This window comes from Athene cunicularia (genome assembly GCF_003259725.1).
Source record: "Athene cunicularia isolate RWA chromosome 1 unlocalized genomic scaffold, athCun1 chr1_part2, whole genome shotgun sequence".
Taxonomy (NCBI): domain Eukaryota; kingdom Metazoa; phylum Chordata; class Aves; order Strigiformes; family Strigidae; genus Athene; species Athene cunicularia.
Window position 1 is genome coordinate 75988984 of NW_020799092.1, and position 25832 is coordinate 76014815.

The 25832-nt window shown below is 41.3% G+C and overlaps 1 protein-coding gene across 1 annotated transcript; it reads right to left on the reverse strand.

Moving 5' to 3' along the window:
• Positions 1–6341: 6341 nt before the first annotated feature.
• Positions 6342–25799, reverse strand: OPTN (optineurin). The gene is made up of 14 exons (XM_026868020.1): positions 25275–25799; positions 23263–23465; positions 20537–20692; positions 19040–19116; positions 16824–16958; positions 15612–15696; positions 13089–13152; positions 12118–12181; positions 11295–11444; positions 10181–10274; positions 9347–9505; positions 8537–8667; positions 7535–7614; positions 6342–7295 (listed from the first exon to the last, which is right to left on the reverse strand). Exons 1-14 carry the CDS (start codon positions 25621–25623, stop codon positions 7174–7176), a joined length of 1869 nt encoding a protein of 622 aa, XP_026723821.1. The 5' UTR covers positions 25624–25799; the 3' UTR covers positions 6342–7173.
• Positions 25800–25832: the final 33 nt, after the last annotated feature.

Sequence of the window (25832 nt, forward strand, 5' to 3'; positions counted from 1 at the left end):
AATCACATCGTCCTCAGCATCGACCTCCTCAGTGTAGGACACATCATCTTCTGCATCAAAGAGCTCATCATATTCATCTGGTTCTCCCCCCTCATCCTCTGGAGCATCTTCTTCCTCAGGAGAATTCCCCTCCTCAGTTGCCTCACTTTCTTCCAGGAGGGAGGCCAACAGATCCAAGTCATCATCAGCTAAGGCAAAAATTAAACTCAGTGTTATTTCTTTTCAGTTAGAGGAAAGTTGCCATGGAATAAAATATCCATGATAACCTAAGCACAAGGTAATGACAACCAAAAGTAAATCATAAGAGCAAGCGGCATTCTTCAAACACTACTTGAACTTTGGCTAAAGAAAGATAAAGCAGCTTTCTGCCATCTGGTCGGATGGAAACATGGTTGCAGACACTCTCAGTTTATGATCCAGGCTGGCTGGTCAGCAGAAAATTTGCAGAATACTTAGTGCTGGCTTTTCCTCCTATGCAGCTGCTTGTACAATAGCTGCTGTTACAAAGAAAAGCCTTGGGACTTGTAAAGGTGTATCCAGGAGCTCTACAGACACACCCATGTGATTTTTGCCAACAGAAGCTGAAGAGAAAGATGCAAGGTAGGCAAGAAAGCATATCCTCAGATATGCTTTGCTGAAAGAAGAGAGCAGAACGCAAAGAAACATGCATCAAAGGGACAAATAATAGCAAAAAGAAAAATCAAGTTGATTGAGAAAGGAATGGGACAGACAGAGCAGAACTCAAATTCAGAACAACACAGATTTACTCAGCATTTGCTGCTGAAGGAAACAAAACCTGTGAAGGGACAGAGCAGCCTCACAGAAAGGTGACAACAATGAAGGCAAGGGGCAAACTCAAAGGCCTCCACAAGTGAACATAATTTCAGCGCAACATAATTTCCTTTGCTAAAACATTGGCGGGTGCCGAGGAGCGCGCGGCTGGTGGTGAGTGGGGCCGTGGGAAGGAAGGGTCGGGGGTGCGGGGACCGGTACCCCAGAAAGTGATCCTCGGGGTTAGAGGCTGGGGTGAGGGGCCGGAGAGCCACAGGGAAGCCCTGAGGGAGGTCGGGGTTCCTCTAGGTGGGGGAGGCGGCCGAGGGAAGAGCTGCTGGTCACGGGCGTGAGGACGACGGTGTGACCCGCCTCGGTGGAGCCCTGTGCCGTGTCGCGGCCTGCTCTGTGGGGCGGCTCGGTGGTGTGAAACCTGCCTCTGGGTCAGCTGTGGCTGAGCCCGCTTTCGGTTTAAATAGTGCCTGTGTCCAGTCGGAGTGACCACCGGGGACGGTTACAGCAGGCACTGTGGGCATCTAAATTACCTAAATTATCTCAGCACTTGTGTTAACCCAGCAAATTAAAACTTGTGTATTGTCGCCCTGTGTTCAGTTGAGGGGATTTGCAGTCTGGTTCAGTATTTCTTTGGTATGAACAACCATGATTCTGGGAAAAAGTAATATTTCTGAGTATGTATGAGCTCATTGCACTAGTCCCTTCCTCCTTATATCAATTAAATGCAGAAATCACCCCAAAATTGCCCCACAACCAGAAGGATTTGAGCTTGGCTCTCAAGGCTCTTGCACTAAGTCCATTCGGCGCAAGGTAGTACATTCTACACAAAGAAAGAGAGGGTGTCTTTGGTATTTAAAGGCCAGCAGTACCAGTAGCGAGGTAGGAAAGCCAAATTAAGGATAGAATTTCTGTGCTAGCTGAAGGAATCAAGAAGAAGTTCCAGCAGATGGCAGGAAAAATTCAGAGAGAAGTGCTCCACTGAGAGGTTGAAATGCTCTGCTGAATGGTTGTCAACCAAGCTGTCCAGTGCATGTCATGTTAGACTCTCTTGTTTTCAGGTTTTCTCTGAAAAACCACATGCCTAGCCCAGACATGCAGGGCTAACTCATTCTGTATGCATCGACCTGCGTGATGCTCATGCAAATGTGCTTCAGGGGAGACGGAGCAATGAATAATGACAGGAGCTGAGGGTGCTCCTCCATATTGCTGCTCATCCATGATGGTGGGGAAACACCTTGTGCCCCATCTTGGCATGGGTGCAAATCCACGGACAGGCATTGGAATGCTGTGTTTTTTCGTATTTTCTCTCCCTCTGTCTGCTAGTTGCTAGTGTAATTAGCCCCAGGCTAATCACAGAGCACCACCAAGTGCCCCTACTCTCCATCTGGCTGGAGTGGTGACGGCTTGCATGCTCCGGTGACTTGAAGTCTGGAAATACAGAGATACCTTGCTGCTCACAAATCTCAACCCCACTCCACAGGACTGTTATGGGCCCTTCCCAGTCTGGATTTCAAATCTGAAATATAAGGAAGTGCTTCTCGCTCCTGTTCCATATCAAGTCAGGGTGCTGATCGAGGGACATGCTGCTACACCAAGAATGTCCTTTGTTAAAAATAGAGATAAGTGGACAAGTAGTATTTCGTGGATATGTAGCATCTAGTCACTTTAAAACACAAATACATTTTATCTTATTTTCGTCTAAGGGAAAACAAAGGGGAATTACAACTGCCCTCTGGATTGCAGTTTATGGTGAAAACAACAGAAAAATAATCCTCCCTGTTGCATGAACAGGTTTCAGTGTATTGTGGGTTTTATTCTTTGCAGTTCCTTGTGCCTCCTGGTTTGCACTATTAGACCTATTATCTTTCTGTGAAGACCTACTTGAGCTAATGTCCACATCTTTCTGTTAGTATTTCTGTGCTAAGATCCCCTCTCTTTCTGAAGCCTCTTAAAATGATTAATTTTGACTTGACAGATGCATATGTAATGCCTCCCTTGGCCTTTCACATTGATTTTCTGTGTTTTCATTAAGGTTAATGCTCCTCAGATGAAATCAGCTCTATTATCATTCTATTAGTTTGAGTTTGGCTTAGTAGCACTTCTATCAGATTTTGATCATTGCAGAATCCATTACTATCACAATACTCCTGTAATAAAATTGGATTCAGGGAAAAAAGTCCATAAATCCTACTGTTACAAGAACCAATTAAAAGCCAATAAGAGATTGCATCTGCTGGGAGTACTTGTAATTGATGAAGAAGGTTGCAACCAAGCTGATGAATACCTCTTCACAACAGATTTCAGACAGCTCTTGCATTACCTGAAATTATGGATGAAATTGTGTGAGAACATGAGCTATAGCTAACAGAAGACAAGAATCCAGAGACTACAAGAGATAATGAGAACAACCAGCAAAATAAAAGCAACTCCTCACTTTAATTACAAGGGCAAAATCGGGATTGTTTCTCCTGGTATTGGTAGCCAAGAATTCACTGACAGCATGACATGAAAAGTACACTGAAGGAAGATTTTCTTTGGCCCAAGAAACATCTACAGGTATTTTTCTTGTGTATATTTAAAGAATATTCATCTGCTGAGAGCGAAACAAATCTTATACTATTGAGGCCTTTATTTGAATCAATCATAGTTTCTATTTTATGTTTGAAGCAAAATATTGGGTCACCGAACTTTTTATTTCTAATTCTGCTATTGATCTGTTCAGCATGTTTTCTCCTCTGTGATTTGGATCTTCATCCACATGACAATTTGGAGAAGCACTTATTTATGGAAGTAGGTTGACAGGAGAATTTGTCACATACGAGTACAAAACATCTGCTGTAACTCTGCCCATTCAGCTGTGGTATCCAACATCCCTAAGGCTTTCTCCTACAGAGTTGTTCTCCTTAGCTCAACATCTCAAGATGACATAAGCAATATATATAAATTTCACGGCACAAGCAATCTCTCACAGGTTGTACAATCCGTTCAACGGTCAGAACTCCAGAGTACAGAAGCATGTTGACCAGCTGCACGTGATCTGGTCTTTATCTTCATTTGGAAGAAAAGCATTCTTGTCCCTGTGCCTGAAAAGCTCTGCTGCTCTCTATTAGCTGTCACTGATGGACAGTGGTAACACTTGGACTTCGTACTACAGCTTGACTTCTTTTCCTTGAGGATGGTTTGCATGACCTCGTCTGATGCTGGGGGCCCAGTGGAGTTTTCTATGTACCCCATTATGCTAGAACAGCCACCCCCAAACCACAACCCCTCTCCCAGGTGCCCTTTCTCTTCACCAATCAAAGCACTGGCCTAGGATCTACTCAAAGACCCCATGAACACAGTGAGGAGAGGACAAGCAATGACAAAAATGGATGCTTCTTTTAGCTAATCTCTCTTGAAATGGGAATCCAGTGTTCTGGAAGTGAAACCCCTCCATGAAGTAAGTCAGCAATAAAGGCCATAGACCAGTTGCTGTTGGTCATAAAGCAGTCTCGTGTTTCTCACAGACACATGACACAGCTCTTAAGCCACATCAGGGAGGGGGAACACATGACACTTTCACATATACAAACACTCCAGTGAGGGCATCAGATGTGTGAGGAGACGTGTCTGAACACTGGGTCTTACCTCCCTGGTGTAGTACTTCTGGGGAAAGGACTGTTCTTTTGTAGCTCAGCAGTGATAATCGCTTTCTTCATTTCTGGTGTACATGGAAACTAAGAAAACCCAGATCTTAGGACTAAAACCATTGCTAAGTGTAGTCATATCATTACTTCTTCTCATATTTAAGATTTTTCAATATATATTCTAACTGAATCATACTATGTGATAATCTGCATAACAGGTATGGAAACAGCTGTGCTTTTCATATGAAGACAAGATGGTGCTGATGGAGATCTGTTAATTCCTGAACTCATCTTGCTTTGTTCCACCTCCTTTGTCCCTCACCTGATTTACTAAACCTAATGCTATTTCCCATAAGTCCTGCAATGGGGCACAGTAAATACTGTCATCATAGATGTCAGTTTTCTGTTCAGAAATTCCCACTTTGGGCTACTTGCCTGGTGAATAATTAGTGTTACAATGGTCTTGTATGTTCTGAGTAGAATTCATGTCCTTTTTACTAAATAAACTTAACCATTTTGTTAGACTAATGCTGAAAAGCTAGCGTTTTGATCAAGACTGCACAGCATTAGCAGTTTATGATGACTGTAGCACTATCCTAATGAAGCTGGATACATGAAGTCAGTCACTTCCACTCACACTAATTCTGTGGGAAGCTTATGGTCCACAGTCCTTCAGGAGGATTTTAGCTGACTGTCTTCCCAAAAAAACATTTCCCTCACCTTTTCCCTTCTCATTTCTTTCTGCATTAGAAATATGCAATTGCCTAAAATCCAGAGACACAAACTCCTACTTGGCTGGCTTTATTCTGAATAACTTTTTAACCAGCGAGTCCCTCAGATAAGCACACCCCCTTGTTACAGCAAGGTTTGGGGGTCAGAGCACCCTGTATCTTGTTAAAGCCATTGCAACAGTATAAGCAGGAGCTAATTACAATTGCATTTTGTTACAGTTTTGTCCTTGACATAAACCTACTCTAGTATAGGTGCGCTTTAGTTATAAAAGCATTTTCTCTTGCATTTTATCTTGTACAGATCCCAGTATTTCTACAGATCACACTACCTATATATGAAGGAGAACTAAGGCTTCCCCACTCTGGCAGCTCAACACCCCTGAGACCAGTGCACTGTAATATCAAATCAGGAAACATTTAGGCTTATTATAATGTGAACTTTGAAGTGGAAAGGTGAGCCAAGAAGTAATAAAGTGATATGAAAAATATAAACTTTCATATTCAGATTGCGTGATCATCCTACCCTGCTCCTTCTGAACACCCAGCTCACAATTCTGGCAATCAGAATGAAGTGGACTGGGCACAAACAAACCTTGCTGGTGCCCCTCAATGAGCCTAACAGACCTACCACAGAACAAGATGGCACAGATTTTAACTACTGGATTGTAATGATTGCTTCCAGCTATTCAGTTTTGAACAGTGGATAAAAAAAAAAAAAAAATAAATCAAAATCTTTCCCTATACCAGGATTGGCAGATCAGTTCAGAACCACTTGGATGCTTCCTTCCATCTGGGCAGGGCCAAAGTCATCAACGCTTTCTTTTCTTCAGCAGGAAGATGATGCTGTAAGGAGACACCATTTTGGCTGAAGGTTTTCATGCATCTTTTACTTCCCTTCCCTGCCAGTTTTCAACAGCGCAAACATTATCTGTTTGCAAAAGACATGAAACTCCTCATTTGCATGGATCCCAGCAATTTGCTCGAATTGTTTCCTGCCGTTCATGCTGGGTCATATGTTGTTGAGTTGTGCATTTTCCTCCCTTATGCAATGGCAAATTAAGAACTGTTTTTTTGTTGAGATAAAAACAGCAGGGAGGGCAAGAACAGAACTAATACACTACAGTTCTTTCTACACGAGCTTTTCAGCCATAGGGATTTGTAATCCTGTTTCAGCCTCCAAAGTAGTCACAGGCATAGATAATTTTATACTTGTAATAGATTTATTTTGAGATGTGGAAATCCATTATACTCCTCTTTTTAAAGTAGGTTACATCCATTTCAGTGCCTTCTAGCACAACACTGTACAGGTTCAAATGAATTTATTATAATAAAGAAGAATCAAGACACCACCTTAAAAATGAACAGTTCTGTAAAACCGAGTGACTTGGGTACACCAGGAGCTAAATGTATCAGACCTAAATGATCTGTTTTAAACCTTACCCACATCTGGCTAAAGCAAGAAGTTACATAAGCCATCAAAAATTTAACATCAGATTAGTATGGTCACAAGGGCAGCAATAAAACTGCCATCTGGAGAAAAAGCAGAGTTCATTTCAAATACTCAATGAATACAGCACTACTCCATTTTGCTGAGAGCTTCTCAAACAGCTTTTTCAATGTATTAGTTTCCTGATATATACTATATGAGAGATGAAGTATTTACAGGCTCACAGTACTTTTAATTGATCAGCATATATCCCATCTCCCCTCTGACTTCAGTGATTATGCTCCGTTCAGCACAGCACATCAGGGGAATGTTCCTTAAAGATTTCATAGCAGCAGACACACTGGAAATTCTTTAATGCATCCATGTTGTTAACCTATAAAAATTACTTTCCTAAAGCAGATTAAAACAAGATTAGTGAGTACAGGGCAGGATAGGAGTTTTACCATTTTCCCACTGAATTACTGAGAAAAACTCTGAAAACCTCCTTCACGGGATGTAGAGTTGAGCGTCATTTAAGCAGGAAAAGAAAAACCATGTGTTTGGCAGGTGAAATACCAGAAGATGAAGAATTGGAGGGCATCACTCAATTAATGCAGTCCATAACGTGAATCTGCAGCGTGTCCAAATCAGGTAGAATTTCTTCACATTTGGGACATGAATACATTGAGATATTCCGTTGTTCTGGCCAGTCTTGACTACCAGTTCCTGCAAGTAGAGAAGATAAAGGATTACCTGTTATATTACTTGATTTTTCCACTCTTTTTGTGGAGGGTTGAGAGGGGACTGGCTTGTTCCTAACAGCCAGAGAATCATGCTCTCTGCAGCTACTCAGTTGCCAGAATAGCCACAGGGGAGCTGGGGAGCTGCTTGCAGCCAAGCAAAGCTGTTTTAAACTGAACACAGCAGGGCCTGGCCCCAGGAGCTGGAGAGGTGGCTTTCAGTACCTCTTTGGACAAGGTGAGGTGAGTGTTCCTGATCCGGTGCCCTGGCTCCGTGGCGATTCTGCATCTCTGCCAGAGAGTTTCTGCAGAGAATAAATAAGTCAAGGGCTCTAGAAAAAGACTCAGCAAAAAGTATCTTCCCTTCAACTCCAGAAAAGGTAAGAGGATTCAAAATAAAGCAAAAGATTTGCAAGTAAATCATGTCAACTGGTCATGCATTTAGATCACAACTGCTGCTCAGAAACAGGACCTAGAAATGCTGCTGCTTTGTGAGATTGTGCCAGGGTCCTGCTAAAATCAGGGTCATACAACTAACATGAGCAGATTTGGGCAGCTACACACCTAGGGATCTGGGGCATGCTCCTCTGGAAAACTCCAAGGACTCTCAGCTATTCGGGGCAAACTGCAAATCTGATTAAGGTAGAAAAGCAAGTTATACCAGAAAAAGGGTTCAGTGTACAGTTAATGTGAAATGTAACTTGATTCTTCAAATTATGGACACTCTTCTTGTACCCATGGCTCCCACAATATGAGTAGGGGATAGACAGATATTTCTTTTTTCTCTTTTACAGCTTAGAGTGCTAAAGGTGCAATTCCAGGGTATCACAGTAATTGAAACTATGGGTACTCACTTACCACTGCCACCTGGAGAAGCAGCAGATATCCCTGGCACACACGCAGCAAGTTTAGCTGCAGATTCACCACTAAAATTGAGGTCAGAACCCAAAGAAACTCACATGAATCAGCAGGGAGAATTTACCAAGCATGAATCATCCAAAGTGAAAACTTGCTAAGGCACCCAAGTAAGAACTAACACATCTTACAGAGACTTTATCACAAAATTAAAATGAGAAGTCAGCCAATTCATTTCTTTTCTCTTTTAAAATTCAAATTAAGCAAGAAATAAATGTCTGCAAAGTTGTTTGCCTTTTTGCTGAGATGCTAGCAAGACTGTGTTGGTCAACAAGACAGTCCGAAGGCAGCTCAGCCAAAGTCTGCTCTCACCGGCCAAGATCTTCAAGGTTTTGCTGCTCTTTTATCAGGTAAGCCAGCTGGACAGCCAACTGCTCCTTCTCCTCATGGATCTTCTCTCTTGCTGCCCTCTCAGCATGGAAATCAGAACAATAAACCTCCATCTGATCAGAGAAGTGAAATCATGCTGAGAATTTGTAACATAGACTGAACCATAGTCATATATGCCAAAACAGAAAATCTGTATCATAGCCTGCATCTACTCAAAACACTCCTACAGCACCTACACACTGCAAAGTGAAGACCTGCACTACTTACAGTTTCTGGATTCTGTGTAAGCTACTTCAAGTGTCTGGGACAGCTCTATTGCCCTCTGCTGTACAGAGGCAGAAATGAGGCATAAACCAGCAGCGAGGAGGCGACTTGACCGATGACACAGACAAATCTGTGGCACAGACAGTGGAACCGGGCCAAGATGCCAGTTCTGTGCCTTAAATGTGAGGCAGACCCTCCTGAGTCACTGTTTACACACACTGGTTTGAGTAAAACCATCCCTAAAACATATGCAGTGATTCTTAAGACAGTGATTTTAAATACACAAACACATCTACTCCCAACTTTTGTTTGTTGTGCCAGACTCCAGCATACACAGTTCCTCCTACAGAACCGTAGGATATGGTGGTAAAGGCTCTGCAGGGATCTACGAGGCAGGCTGAATAAAGAAATTATGCTTTGCAACTGAGGAAACGTATTCAGTATTCCGGAGCAAGCCAATAAATACCTCCTTCTGATTTCTGAATATGGGATGAGGGATCTAGCCAATTTCCACAGAAGTGTTGATACCTGAGCACGGAGCACAGCCATGGTCTCAAGGTCCTCCTCTTGCTTAGTAATTATCTGCTTCATTTCATCTATCTGGAGCTGCTTTGCAGCAAGGGCTTGTTCTGCCAACTCCACCTTTGCATTCAGTTGTTCCACCACAACTTTATCCACTCTGTCCAGCTGCAAGGAAGAACTATGATTATGAGATGAACTCAGACTGTGACCCTGCCTGAAGTGAAAGTTTGCTTCTTAGTCCTCCTGCCCTTGGAAAAGCTTCCAATTTTGGTCATTAAAGGAACTTAGTGGACTAAGACAGCAGTGGTGATTGATATTTTATTTTAAACACTAGTTTTGAGCTTTCAAACTAACTTGTATCAAGTCAAAAGAGAACTCCCTAATGGACACTGCAAAGGATGTTTTCCCTCTTTCTAAAATTATACAGAAGAATCTAGCAGTTCCATGGAGCCTCAGTTATGAGTAAGACCTCACTGTGGCAGGCATTCTACTTGAGGTTACAAAAATGTTTAGGAGGTTTACTTTCCCACATTTACAAATTACGCTGCAGGAACACCTACATGCCTTTGCGTATCATTGATCCCTAAGGATTGGACTCCATGCTGCACTGCAGATTAGACCTTGTCTAGAAAACACTACGGAAGCACTGATGTGTGGATAAAGTTTTCTGTAACTGACAGCAGAAGATCTATGTTTATCAGAGCAATGCTGCCATGTTGGACGCTATATTATGTGGAAGGGATGACAATTGTTTCCTGCTCAAATTTGTTCCTAGATCGAGTCTCTCATCCCTTCCCACTCCCCCTAATTAATTACGATGTCTTCTTGTGATGAGTTTACCTCTTTGAGCTTCATTTCATCAATTCTTTTCATTGCCTCAGTGAGTTCAGGAAGGAGTTTGCTATATGCATCCTGCAAACTACTGTATCTTGCCCTGTTTATGACAAGAAAAGATGTGAAAGTTTAAAACACTTAAAAATTCTCTGAAATCTAAATGTTAGAATTTAGAAAAAAGCCACCACCATCTCCTTGCAAATGAATCTGCATTTCTGATGAGAAAAAAAATCAAGCTCCATGTCTCAACATTTCTCTTCCAATGAGTTGTGTGCTGCTCTATCCATGGACTAAGTCCAAACAAATGTCCTTACTGATCATCTGTATTTCATATTGAAGAATCCATCACCCAATATTTTTATATCAAGCTCACAAATTCTATTCAAAATTTAACACCTCTCTTAGGAAGACATCCAAGTCTTGACTCAGATACTTGAAGTGAAGGAGAATGCATCAGGAGAAGAACCAGACAGAAACTCCAAAGATAATGAGGAGCTTCTCCAGGTCCTTCAGGAAGTTGAGCCCCTCTGTACAGCTTGGACTGACATTTTCACACTCCTTACATTGACTGCACGTGAAAGGGAGTGGGGAGCCAAAGCAAACAGCGTCTCTTTACCTCAGCTTCACTGCACACTTACGTCTCCTAGTTGCAAATGTATTGTAGGGACTGCAGACCTCTTCATTAATGCCACTTTCCCATCATTGCCACCACCTGACTTGTCCCTGCCCCTCAAGATGTGGTTGCATTTACCCCTGCTAGTTCGTGGTCACTTTTCTGCTTTCTCTACTTGTATGTTATACCCGACCCTATTCCACCTTTGAATTTACAACAAAAGGAAGATACAAGTCAGAGCTTACAGCTCCAATTTTCCTAAGTGAGGGGTTCAGTATATGAAAGAATACAGTTTGGGCCTAACATGGAGACTCCAGATGCAAAGTGACATAGATGCTGAGGTGAATGCAGGTTTCTAGTTCAGACTCTACAAATACTACATGGTTTCAAAAGGTGCAGAACATAAAACTAGTATTTCAGATTCAATTCCCCTTTGGCCACGTTCCCGTGGACTTCCTTTCCTCACTGACAATACCTCCCTGAAATATAAAACCGAGTCAGACTCACTTTTCTTCATGTGTCTTGGCTTGTTCCAGTTTGACCTCTGCCTGCATGCTCTCCACCTGAAGTTCCAGCTTCTTGATTGTGTGTATCAGCTGCTGCTTTTCCTCCAGTTCTGAGGCAGCAGCTGAGCTTTTTCTTTCCAGTACTTGGCACCTGACAGAACAAGGAAAAAAGGTTGATCTACCCTGTTCATCATTCCTGATGGATTTGGCACACTAGGCATATTAAAATTTTTTTGTGTGGCTCACTTTAAAGCTTATTTTGACAGAGAACTAGAAAGACAAAATTAATCTATACACAGCCATCAGAAAACAAAGCTACTGAAACCAACACTTACTTTCATACTGTTATGAATCTCAAAGAACTGGAATTGGACAGAAAACTAAGCAACTAAAGTGGGGGTCTCATAACCACTGTTTTATAACCTACACAATCGGTCTTCGAAAGCACAGACAGTTCATGTGAAAAGGGTCATAGCCAGGTCCCGTATCTTCTTCCCCTAAGACTAGAACAGGAATTGATTATGTGAATCAGAAAACAGAAAACATTTTCCTTTATATCAGGAAGGGTTAAAACGCAAATTTTCAAAATCAAGGCACTGTGGTTCTATTTGTAGAATTAGGTTGGCAGCTAAGTTTTTCTGACAATTACTGTATTTCTGTACTTTCATCTCCACTTACAAAGAAGCAGCAATCTTTTACAGCATTTCTATGAAACAGATATTTAAGTTGATATTCATAGAGCTTGTGAGTTTCCCCAAGGTGGGAGTTGTCATAGAAATATATACTGGATGTCACAGCAGAACTTTTGTTCTTCTGAACCTTACTTTTCTTGAAGCTTCTTCTGAATCAGTTCTGCTTCTTTTAACTTCTCATGGGCTTCCTGAAGCTCTTTAATTTTAAAAAAAAAAAAAAAAAAAAAAAAGAAAGGAAAATTACATATGGACAATTCAAGATAGCAAAGTTGCAGGCTACAAGATCTAGGCAGGAAGTATCATTCCTTCTCTACAGAAAACAGCATCAGTCAGTATGCATTGTTACACTCTATACTGTCATAGGGCTCCATCCACAAGGCTTTGCAATCACCAGTTATTTCTAAATATGGCAAAACCCCAGTTTGACTTAACACTTCCATAAAACCCCTATGACTCAAAGATAACACTATTTCTGACTTTCCAACATGGGCTAGAATACACCTCATGCAGATGGGAAACATATCTACATTTTCTTTCTCAAGAGTTCCCAATTTAAAACACATGAGAAAAGCAGACAGACTTAGTGATTACTGCCACTCCTCTAAGCAATAATTACTGTCTGTCAAAGAAACATAAATGATCAGTCAATCTCTAGGTAGGCTTCCAGCCTGCTAGCATCAGTGTGCTCTTTAGAAAAACTTGTGACAGCCATTGTAGATCAGAAGCAGCAGTTTGGAAGCAGAGAAGTAGACGAGTCAGACTAAAACCTGAGGCTTTCTCCTCCCAGTTACATCCTACTCTGTCATTATCCCTTCCATTCTAGTTTCCCCCATTCTTGTTTCAGGCAGAAAGCAGAGAACACAGAAGTTTTTATAGATTGTAATTTATTTTTATTACACATGAAACCCCTCCAGCCAACTGGCACACTCCCTACATATAGCAGCCTCTCCCATGCCACACGCATGAGAACCACAGGTCCGGAAGAATTCAGTTCTTGACTTTTTGAAGGAGAAAATACAACCCCAAATGGTAACTCCATTACCATGCATTCATGAATCAACTTTGCAAACCAAGAAGATGATTTCTAGTAAAACCGTAATCACTTTTGTTGTGAGTTTCTGGCCCTTTCATTTGGCCTTCTGACCACAGGAAGATCACTGAAAGATCCTAAAGACAGTCAAAAAAACAAGAGGAGAAAGGAAACAGCAGCTAGGTTCTCCTCCAACCCAAGATACAAAGGACACATCAGAATTTCAATTCTTAAAATATATCCTCACACTCTGGAAGATGTGAAACCTTTGACTCCTGCTGGTTTGTAGTTTCTGGAGGTACATCCTGGAGCGTTCCTTAAAGAAACATCTGAATCTCATCATCATGCTAGCAACAGTTTCATTGTCCCTAGTACCATAATTTTTCACTGATAGCAGCTTATCTCATCAAATGCACGGAGAGTCTCCACTCCAGTATGGGAAAGAGCTGGATGGCTGTGACTAAAAGAACCAGGTGAATCAAGAGCATGCTGCTGTCCTATTTCCTTGAAGAAAAGCTCAATTTTTCTAATAGGGAAAGTCCAGCACTTCCCAGGCAACTGAAGCAATAGAAGTTGATGACCTGTGAACACTTCCAGCTTTCATCTCAGAGCAGAAGTTGAAACACAGCCAGTATGACAGAGGCAGACAGTACACAATTGTCTACTGACAGATGTTGCTGAGAATACCCTCCACAAGCTGCCCAAGCTGATATCATTCACCAGTCATACTAAACAAAAGGGACCGAATAAAATGGTGTAAACACTCACAAAGCACATTGCACTATGCTTTTTCTATCTGAGAAGCAAAGAGAGATTGTTCTTCTACCATCATAGCTGCAAAACAAGCCACATTTTATGCAGCAATCCAATGAATCCAATCACATTCACAGATGAAAGCAGTGATTTTTGTAAGGTGATGGCATTTCAATTTGCAAAAAAACTCAACATCATTAGAAATTGCCTTAACAGACAATGTGTCAACAAATAAAAACACGTATCACTGGCAAGAGTCTGACTTCTAATACAGCTGGACTGTGAATTCTTGGTCCTTGGTGAAAGTAATTGTAATTCAAGCTATTTTACTTAATTGGAACACAATGCATCCATGCTTCTGGATAGCAAGTCTGGCAGCCTGGCTGAAAGAAAAGGCTAACCCGTCTCAGAACACCCCATCCCACAGTATGGACTGTCTCTCCCCAACACCCATTTCTTACCCTGCTCAGGAAAGGAGCAACACCTAAATCACAGCCTCCCGGATGTCTGCTTCTGGGAAGCTCACGAGCAGCTTCCAGGGAAGGCAGAGCAATAACTGTGGTGGTACTTTGAGATGACTCATCCCAGGAGACCTGGCTGAGGTTAGCATCCAGCTGCAGTTTGGCAGAGGATGTGCTGTAGGCTCTTCTCCCCCAGCCCCTCCTTACTCTCCAAATGGACCCAAAGCAGGTTTGAAAAACTTCTTCCTCTCTCCAAGGATGTCTTCAAATGCAGAGCCCTCAAAAATAGTCCACACTGCTCCCCCGCATTGTTTCATTAAAGATCTACATTTTACAATAGGAGCAGATAACATGAACTCTGCTGACAAGAGCCCTCTGAAGAAACCCAACAGCATATAAATGGAAACGACTGCCATCACAGGCACGTAACTAAGCTGACCTCAATATCAGCACTTAGATGAGGAGCATCTGGCTCAAGCTGTAACCCACGCAAAGTTGAGATAAAAATACTGGAAAGAATTAACTGAGACATCATCTGCTTTCCCTGCTTGGCCTGACTGCAAACTGGTCTTGTTTAACTAAGCCAGCCCTGCCCTAAAATATTTTTCCTGGCCTTCAGAAAGGCACAGGTCTCCAGCAGATCTCACAGCATATTTACTAGCACCTCATAACCCACACTACCTCACATACAGGCACTCTTAGTTGCCTGCATTACGCAGTTGCACTGAAACTGAATGGATCTCCACTGCTACTGGAGCTTACATGCTTATCTCACAGAGAGGCTGACAACTGTAGGCACAGAAATGTGGAGTCTAAACCTGGAGCTGAATTCCAACCCCAACATCCATTCAAACCCTTAACTGAAAACATCAGGACTGAGTTTGCCTGGAACTGTGTCTCAGTCCCAAATAGTTATGCCCCATCATTCCAATACATCCCACCAAAACCATAAACCAACCAGGTGCCATATATGAGCTCCACCTTTAAAGTCTGTTTTACAGTATACTGTAATTGGATTTCAATCCAAAAGCTGACCTAGACAGCAGGAAGGAAATCCACTCAGTCTAGAAGACTTTCTGAAGCTAGAAATGACTGCATCTCTCCCTGTTTAGTGGGCATGGCCAGAGCAATGAGGTATACCAGCAGTTATGCCATGCTTCCTTAATTTTTGGTCACCAATCTCACCCCTTTTTGGTGGCTGGTGTAATTTGGAACCACCTCTAAGATATGGATCGCAGAGTTCAAAATTCACTTCCATACCCTGTGCAGGATAATTGCCCCTTCCTTCCTGAGTGTCAACGAAAATCTAGGCCCTGAGGTTATTGGCCTCAACAAGTAAGCTGTATGTTGTTAAATCTCAGCTCAGGAGGACAGGTACTTACAGCCTCTGAACTCTCCTCTTCTTCCTGTTCAGTTTGTGTCCCACTCTCCAGGCAGTTGCTGGTTTCCTTCTCCAGCTCTGACAGTCTGGAAAACAGAAGGAACCAATGATGAATCTCATTTAATGTGAGATTGTGACTATTTAAGGATTTCATGTAACTGATGTACTCTTTTTCTAACGTCACTGCCACAAATGAGAAGCAGAACTGAAAGCACAGACATGCAGGAAAGCCTGCACAAGAGTGGGGGTTCCTGAAGAACACAGAACACCCAGCACATATCTTTAATTAAAATGGATGCATGAATCTGCAGGTGTGGTGAAGGACAGTGACATTCAGTTCACAGTGACTGACCTCTGGTACAGTCCAAAACTGCTATCCCTTTGGAAATGGGTCAGTCTGTTCACTGAGTACAGTAATTAATATTGCCTCTACTTTGATTTGATATTTTCAGAAGCTGAGATTTCTAAGAATCATTTGGTTATGGCTCATTACCTCTTCTAGAAGATCATGTAGAAGCAATTACCGTGACACTAACCTTTCATAGTAGATAATGTCCAGGAAGTCTTACTCTGTATCTGTGAAGTGGGGATTTGGAACAGCTACTGCTTAGGCAATTTTTCACATCTGAACAGTCATGCCAATTTATACCAATATAACTGAGCTGAAATGGACCCTCATGTAGGTCTCACTGGAAAAACTCTCTTAGACAAGTTTGGAATTAAACTTAATTTAGACATTTCTAAGGAGCTTTTCCAAGCTCACACATTGCTAAATGTAGCTTGCCAATATCACGAAGAGGACTGTAATCCCTGTTTTATACATAGTGATTTGCTTAAGGCCCCACACGCAGATGATTCATACAAAAACAACTATGGAGGAGTGAGGGGAGAGAACATCCTCAACTAGTCATCATATCATTCTGACATAACCTGGGGAAAGTTTGAACCCAATAGGAAATGAGTAATTTGTCTTGATCTGTGGTGCTATAGGAAATAATAACAATGTGGAAACTCCTTTGCCCACAGAAGAGAACCTGTGGTTTATCTCTGTAAGGACTATCACAAAAATAAGTTATCACTACTGAGTGCTTGGCAAATTCCCCATCCAGGTCACACTGATATTTCAGCTTGTCTCTGATCAGTCACAGACTCAATAACTACAGCAGCTCTGAAAGTGAACAGCTCCAAATGTTACAGTGCACCTGCTTCATACCTCTCTTTGTGATCCTGCAGCTCCTTCTCAAGTTTTTCCCTCTTCTGCATTTCATTTCTAAGGCAGCAGAGCAGCTGGCTCACAGTTAACTCCTCAGACTCCAAATTCTTCGATTCATCTGCAGATTTGTTCCTACTTCAAACAAAACCAGATGTAAATAACAACAGCTACGACTTTTCTAGAGCACTCCCTTATCCCTAGTTCTGGGAGCCAGTCTGAGGCCACCATTTCATACAGTGTGGAAAACCAACCTTCTGAGCAAAGGGCTCGTTCCCAAGAACCAAGACCTGCCCACAAGCCCCTAGCCACAGTCCCCATGCATGCAAATGCAGTCCTTGCTTTGTGCAGTGCTCAGACAGTCCCCATCAAGCTGTGAGAACAATTTAGTACTTAAGCAAGGAAAACAAAAGTAGTCAAGTCAATACAAACTCCAGTGCATTTATTCTAACCTACTCTGCACCCCCTTCTGCAAAATGCTGCTGTCTGTTCCCAAAGTAACATTTTTTTCCAAAGAAAGATGCAACATTTCTTATCTCTGTCTCAGAACAGAGATCTGCCCCAGGAAAAGGAGGCACATTCCACTAAAAATGGTCATCAGAAATTGCTTTATTTTTCAGAAAAAAAAAATCGCTTCAGTATTTCACCTCCCTCATATTTTACAGCTCTTTTCAAAGTTGCATTATGCTACTGTATAAGTGAACCAAAACAAATACAAAACTATCTAAAAAATAAGGTAAGTTAATTTCCTGTTGATAAAAAACTATATGCCATTCCCTCCATTTTTATGTCCATCTAGACAGAAAGTCAAAATCCCCTAACTATATGGTAGGATGTACAGTGTATATAACCTGCCTATCTCAGAAGCTCAGCTGTAAAACAGCATGTGTTTAAAACTTTGCTTTTGTAGTTCAGAACAGAAAGGAAAGCACAGTCCTCTATGTACTCCTGAGAACTAGAAATCTTCGGTGAGCAAAATTCAATACCCCAAAGACTGGGTTCAGCCAGGATATTTTAAGTAAATAACTTTTATCAGGGGACTTTTAGTGCACAGTTCTACTCTTACAGAAATAAACCTGTCCTGAGTGGATCACATTTCTCTGAACCTGTTAACAGCACCAGTCTAAAGTTTCAATGCTGGACAAAGACACGTGGTGACACAGAAAATATTTTAAGAGGTACATATACTCCCTGTTCTCATAGATATGGCCCAGATACTCAACAAAAGGTAAGCAAGTCACACAGAGAATGTCTTCTCACAAGGCACTGCTAACGACAACCCGAATACCTGCAGCCTGGACTGTGGTAACCAACTCTCTCAGTTTCATCTACGACCACAACTTTTCTTCTCTGCCATTCTCCCTTGCAGTGATGTATGGATTGACAGGGCTTTAAGGGAAAAATCTGTATGTAGAGCACAGCTTTCTGTCCTGCTACACCCTTAGCATTTTCTATATCCTCTCCTTCCAAAACCAAAGGCCACAAAGTTAGTAAGAGAGTTCAGCCACAACCATCTAGCTGCTAAACTGGGCAGTATCCAAAATGGAAAGTTTAACAGTATCAGCTGTCTATGTCCATGAGGAGTAAAGGTTCAGCTAGGGGCAAGAAAGTCCCTTGTGCCCTAGAGCTGATGTAAAGATCAAATTTTGAGAAGTAACCTAAACAGAATGCTGGTATTAAGCCTAGTAACCTGAAAAACTCAGGACTACTCAGTAATTGCACTGTCTGTCCACCCTATCATGATACACTTTATACCAACTACACACAAACAGAACAGACAGGTTCAGATCTGAAAGACTACAAGAGCACTGAATCTTACCAACATGAATATAAGCGGGTAGAGAACAGATACTCTATTAGATGGTCTCCAATAATTAGAAGGGATGGAGTCCCTGCAGCCTCTATCTTTGTATTTTCTGTTTGGCCTCCTTTAAAAGCCTGAAAAGTTGGCAAATCAGCACATACATAAATGCTTAGCCAACTGGCTAGAATATGCACTCCTTCTCATCAGCTAGTAAACAATAGAAGGAAAAAATGTCAGAGAGCTGAGGGTCTTTCTGACATGGTAGGAAGGCAGAACTACTGCAATGGAGGGATGGAAGGCCACAGAAAACCAGGATTTTCTAGTGCATTCCCCATAAAAAGAAAGTTCCCTTGCATTGAAAGCAAAACACGTTGCAGAAGTCTGAATCATACACATCCCACAAGAACCTACGTACATGTAGACAGCAATGTTATTGGTCATTTTGCCTCTATTCTCTTGATGTTCCTCTGCAGTTCTATTTATTTCTCTTTCCTAGGAAAGAAAAAACACTATCAGCTTGGTATTTGGACTAAGCAGGACACAGGACACAGTTTTATTTATTTGAGTTAAGGAAGAAAGAAAAACCAGAGGAAACTACAATCATGGCAATAAAAATAAATAAAATGTAAAACTCTTACAGATTTGTTTCATGTTTGGAAATTCTTAACTTGAATACTTCACGTGCCTTTCCCTGTATCTCATCCAGACTGATCAGAGAAGAGGAACAAGAACGAGATTTGGCCTTCTCCTTTTATCAGCAAGTTCCATGGCCACTCTCCCCTATAAAGATGACTGGGCACCACAGCAACAGCCAGCATCACTGCAGGTGACTTTATAAGCCTAAAACCCACTTTCCTGCCTCCTAAAAGAACCACTCTTCTTTTCCACTACAAAACTCATATACTCACTCTTTTATCTTTGTAGCCCAAAGGAGGATCTTTGCAGAAAAAAAAGGAAAAAGCATCCTTGAAGGTTTCCTGCAGTCTGAAGTTTTCTTCAACAACTCCAAACAAGTTTTAATTAAATTATCTTAATTTCTTGTTGTACTCAGACTTTCCAGGGAGGGCTCTGCTATTACGGGGATAGCAGAGATCCACATTTTCATATTTCGCCTTGTGAAGATTTTTCAGATACAGAACAGTAGAAAAAGTAGATTTTTGTGCCTCTAGGGAACATTTTGCACTTAGTTTTGTTTGCCTGCATCTCTGTCAGTAGAAAGTGAGCCCCATTCTCAAAAGAAAATGCCCCCCTCTATGCATACGTGTTGCCCCTTAACAAAACAGTACCGATGTTCCCAGGAATTCCAACTAAGATAATACACTTAACATCTTTAATTAGTTCGAAATAACCTGCTGGACTGTGTTGGGTTTTTTAAAGAATATTTTTAGTGCAATGGAGGAGGCTACCTAGGATATTAATTTACTTTGAGCATGAAAGTGGAAGTACAAAAATAAATTCCAAGTCCTTTACCACTACATCTTGTAACACACAAGTGCTCTGTGTCAGGTAATCTAAGAGACCATAGAATCACAAAATCTTTTAGATTGGAAAAGACGTTTAAGATCATTGAGTCCAACATGCAACTATTCTCCCAAATCCACTGTGATTATATCTTGTGTTACTGCTATGGCTGGCAGTTTGCTGTTCCCTCTCAAAGAAGCATAAATATTAATACTTTTCACTGACATGGGTATAGATTCACCCTTTCTACTAAAGGAAGGCAGGGTTCTACATACCTCACTGTAGAATGTCATCAAGTAAACATTATCACTGAGATTACACTCAGACCCAACTTAATAATCATTTAGCCTAGTACAAGAAGAAAATTCACTTTGCAAAAAAAGGGAAGAACAAGCTGCAACCAAAGTTTCTGGCCACAGGTCACTGTGTTCTTTTTATCCCCTTCACTTACATTCATCCCAATCTCCACAAAGGAATCCTCTGCTGAGATGTTCAGCTTGACCTGTAGTTCTGAAATGATTGCTAGAAGATCTACCTTCTCAGCCTGGAGCCGCTGCACCTGGGATTTCAGCTGCCTTGCTTCCTTCTCAGGAGTCATGCAGCCCTCCTGTGATAAACAAACCCTGCATTAGCCAACCAAAAGGAAACACCAACTAAGGAGCACAGAGCCTAAACATAACAAGTGTCCTACATCCCTTCTCTCTGTTTAGGTTTGCCTGGAAAAACCAAGCGTACAGATCCCTGAACAATGCTTTGGTGCACACGACAGCAAAAAGTTTAAACTGGGAAACCTAGTTAATCAAACCATGAGCATCATGCTTCTCAAAAGCATGGGCCTGGTTCTCTGAATGCACAGCTAATTAGGATGTAAATCTGCTTGAATTTATGCCTCTCACTACTACATAGGGTCTCAGCCAACCTACAAAATTATTGTATTTTTTCACCCACATACTTATTCCTCTTTTTACAAATATACCCAAGATTTTAGGGAAAAAAGATCAGGGGGCAGAGAGCTTTTCCAAACACTCCACTTTCAGCCTTTCCCTACCGTACAACTTCTCTGTAGCCCATCTCCATGTATAAATCTCTCCCTGACCTTCACACAAAGTCCTACATCCCTTCCACAAAGCCTCCATCCCTCAAAGTTTCACCCCAAACTTAATGTCTCCATTAAGTGATGACAGTCTCCTTCACCTTCTGCCTCTTTCCTTTCCTCAAAACCTTGTCTTAAGCGTCTACATAACCAGGAAGCCTCATTCTTTTTCTCTCCTTTAAATGCCTCTCCCCATTATGAAACCTCCTCTGTGAGTTTTTTCTTTCCGATTTTGTAATCTGAGCCTTCCACCTCCTGGCAATGCCTTTATTACACCACATACCACCAAAGTAAATTCTGGACAATTCCTGGAGTTTGAATTACATTCTAATCTATTATTCATGCCACATCTCCAAACTCTTGCTATGCTGACAGCGTCTCTCATCCTGCAGTACCACCCTGCTCTGCTGTCTTTGATTTTGTGCTTATGCTTAAGAGGATGCAATCAGAGTCAGCCCCTGTGAAGTGAGAGCTTTACAGCAACCTGTGCTACAGAGGTATGGTTTTGAGAGGAAACCCTCTTATGAATGCTGGTTTATCGCTAAGGGAGGCAACACAATATATCTCTAATTTACTTTCTGTGAAACAGAGATGTCACTAAATGGTAGCAACGGACTACAGACTATCCCAGTTAATAGTAAAACACAGAGGTGAGAGAAATTAGACTAATTTTAAATTAGTTTTTCTGTTAGGGAAAACTTTTCATGATCTTTCTAAACAATAAAAAAAGAAACAAAAATGAAGTAGAACTAAGGCATTCAAGAGAGAAAGCGATTTTGGCTTAAATCAGGATGAAAAATGTAATCAGAAATGAAAATGTTGCTCTTTAGAGTTACTGCTGGCTGATAAAATGCAAAGAATCACAGAAGAATGAGGACTTACTCTATGAAGTTCTTGGAATGAGATAAGAGAGATATATTTTTACTTTTCCATATGTTAGATTACTCGAGCAGGTTGGATCACTCAGTTAATAATATATTTTAAGTATTCAAAGTACAAGACATTCTAGTATAGGTAGAGGCAGAATAAATCCTCTACTTCCTCTTAAAAACTATTCCAGATTTATGAAATTCTGAGTTTCCTTGACAATCCTGAAACACAACTTTTAGCCTGTAAAGACTGTGTAAGTATTACTTACACAATAACACTATTTCTACATGACTTTCTTCCCTTTTGTAACTTCTGAACTCACTGGCCAATTTTGATTTACAAGCTCAAAAATTTCTTACAGAGTTACATAAAGCAGACATTCAGGAGAGGAAAGGTGAGTCTGCAAGTGTCTCTCTTGAGAAAAAGGCTAATACACACATCCTTCATCAGGCAACAGAGAATCCACATGGGGCCCGGAGGTACCAGATACCAGGATGCATCAGTTTGGCTCTGCATGAAACTTCTCATTAAACACCTTTTCACATGACCACATGGGACACAAAGTAGGTTTTGTTTTAATAGGCTTTGTCCATAGATGTCTTCAGTACTACCTGCAGAATGTTGCCTGGCTACTAAGCAAAAACCTGCAACGTTAGAAATGACGTTACAGAGCCAAAGGTAAGACACAGCAAGGAAACTCAGTCAGCCTCAAACGAGGCTGCAGAAGTACGGATCTAATCTGACCTCAGTAAAAGAGTTTTCATGAGAGGAGAATGATATAATAAAAATAGATGGCAGGTTGTTTTTTTTTTTTTCTTACATATCAACTCCTCCCTGGAAACACAAATACGAAAGCAATTAACGATCATGAGAGATAATCTAACAAGCAAAGGGAGGGATAAAGTTAAGAGATACCCAGCAGTAAACAAAATAAAGAATGAAAAGTTAGCAAGAAACATTAATTTCTTGTATGTTATGTCAAGAATGTTAATTATTGTTAATTAAATGTTAATTAAAATGTAAATTATCTCAGCTGTGGCACAATTACTACACTCTGAGAAAACTCACTTGATAAAATAAGTCAGGCCAAGACCTGTTGTTAGAGCATAAGGATAAAAATGGAAATGTTAACAAATTTCCAAATGTGCTGAAAGGACACGAATACTCCAGACTTCAATTTAAAATCATGTAAATCCAACCAATTCCTTATTTACCATTTCAGCTCCTTCTTTGCTTTCCTTTAAGCTCTGAAGTTGTTGCTGTAGCTGTTCATTTTCAATGCACTTGGCTAGCAGGCACTCCTTAGCCTCCTTAAACTTTAACTCATAAAATTCTCTTTCTTCTTTCTGCTTCTCTCGCCAGATGGAAAGTTCCTCATATCGGTCCTTCATAGCTTGGTTATGCAACTTCATGGCTTCTAAATGACAGCCAGAGACAAGACATTGATTCACATTAATAGTCTGACAATGAAACAGCAGATTTCTACTACACTGAGCTCAACATTCTTCAGTATCAAATGCAATATAGCTAGATAGGGCTAGCAATAACTGGGTATGAAATGTGAACCTACTTCTTGTGTACCTTAAATACCAAACCAGAACTAAACTTATTATAGTCCGTTAGCTCTGTCATAAATAGTGTCAAATCTGCTGCTGAACTCACATGCCCACACTCTCTCACTTCTTATTTCTAAACCAAGAAGTATAAGCAAGGTACTTGGTATCTTGCTGCATGTGCTATTTACATGATCAACCCAAATAAACTATTGAATTCAGATTCTGACACTGTTGAGACTTGATAGGGAAAACAGACATCCTAGACTGGTAAATTACTGCATGAAAACAGATGCTATCAAATCAAATGTCTCAAATATGCCCAACAATGCTATACTTGAACATTTGGTTAAGATTTGATTGAAAGCAGTGAAAAAATATACCCAACAAGTCACAGCAAAGTCAGTTCTCCCTGGTTGAGAAGCCATGTGTATGTAGTAAAGTCAGTGTGTAACGTCAGTCTCACTACTGAAATGCTTACAAGATTTTTTAGGAAGAGTCAGTGAAAGTATTTCAGACTTGATTTTTTTAAAGCAACAAGCTCAAAGCCAGTTGTTTGAAAATCTTTTATACATTTTCCAGTAACTACCATTATGTCCTGATGTCATATTATAAACTGCCAACAAATCCTTCAGGCTATGTAAATAAATGCAGCTCTGGAGAATGATTCTGCAAGATATGAGTTACAGCAGCTGTAAATAAGGTCCCGAAACATTATCTTATGATACAGGACCTTTTAGCAATATACCAGAGGTACTTCTAGAAACAACTTTTCTGCCAGATACCCATGAGACTCCAAGGCTGAGAACTTGGACCACGTCCAAAAATGATTCAGACAGAATGTATACACTAGTGTAAAACCACCGCACACAGGATATGCAACTTTGTGCTGTGCTGCCATATAAACAGTGAGGTATCTCTGTCTTTTACACAGAAAATTCCCAATCCCTTGGGTTTTGCTCTATCCATTAAAAAAAAATATCTGACACCTAAACTCCTGGCATCCAAACTCAAATCTATCGCGCCTGAAAGACTCAAATCATTAGGCGTTTTCAGGGAAAACTATCAGTTTCTCCCAGACCATGCCATGGCCACCACTTCATTTTGAAGTACAGAAGGTGCTGACCCATCTAACCATTCATAGTCATCGCTACGTACAATGCAAAACAGCCTGCTCCAATTCCCCTTTCTGCCCGAGAGGATGCAGCTCCTTTCAGACAGCATCCCAACCCAAACTGTTCTCGGCACTGTGCAATAATACCCACTCCTTCGGATTCAGCTATGGAAAAATGTTAGACTGCCCAACAGTCCTAAACTACAAACCAAAAAAGCTTTTAGAGGTTGATGAGCAAAGAGAATATCATAGCAAGAGATTTTTCATCTCACCTCCTAAAATACAGTGCTATACTGCTTATATGCCTAATTCTAAAGCAAATAAGTCACCCGTACATTGGGCTGTTCTCCCCTCATCTTCCACACCGATTCAATTTGATGTGTCCTGTCAAACTGGCCTCGCCATTTGCAGAGTCTCTTATGCAATCAATGCTACCCAGGTATAAAAAGTTATCCAGCAAGGGCAAATGAGCACAGAATTCATACTCATAGGACAAAAAAAGGTCATAGAAGAGACTCAGGGCTTCTGCATTTCAAGACCAGTTCAGATGCACATTCACCTTTTAAGTCATTGTTCTCAGCGATTAGTTCTTTCATCTGTTGTACCATCTCTTCTGGGGTGTAGGTACTAAGGGTAGGGGCTGCCATGCTGTCTGTTCTGTTTTCCATTTTACTCCTAGGATGCTCTCCATTTTCAGTAGGACAGCTCTTCAACTTGCTGGACATCTCTGAAGCATCTACTATGAGGTTTGCAAAGAGAAAACTCTTTAATTTCTTGCCCAACAGATGTTTATAAAGAAAACATAAGCATACCTTCATTCTATTATGACAAGCAAGGCGCACACATCTTGTCATAACACCCTGGCATCTTCCAGTCCCTCTGACCCCGCTACACCAGAGTCTCCACATCCCATTAACCCCTCCCAGGCCGGCATGAATAAAGCAACTGATCCCCGAGACGTCTCTCGGGTTAAGCAACCCTTCCTCGGCAGCGCCTTCCTCTGGGAAGGAGACAAGAAGCACCCCTGTGTCACCCCCTCTCTCCTCTCTCCCTCAGCAGCTCTGGCATGCGCAGCCCGACAGGGTTTCGGGGCGCCGGCGGCTCCCGGCCCCGAGGG

Coding starts and splice junctions, on each gene's coding strand:
- OPTN (XM_026868020.1), bottom strand. CDS start 25,623: ATGTGGAGACTCTGGTGTAGCGGGGTCAGAGGGACTGGAAGATGCCAG. Junction 13,153..15,611: donor AAGAGGAGAGTTCAGAGGCT/GTAAGTACCTGT, acceptor GACTGTCTTTAG/GATCTTTCAGTGATCTTCCT. Junction 9,506..10,180: donor ATGAAATGAAGCTCAAAGAG/GTAAACTCATCA, acceptor TCTTCCTTGCAG/CTGGACAGAGTGGATAAAGT.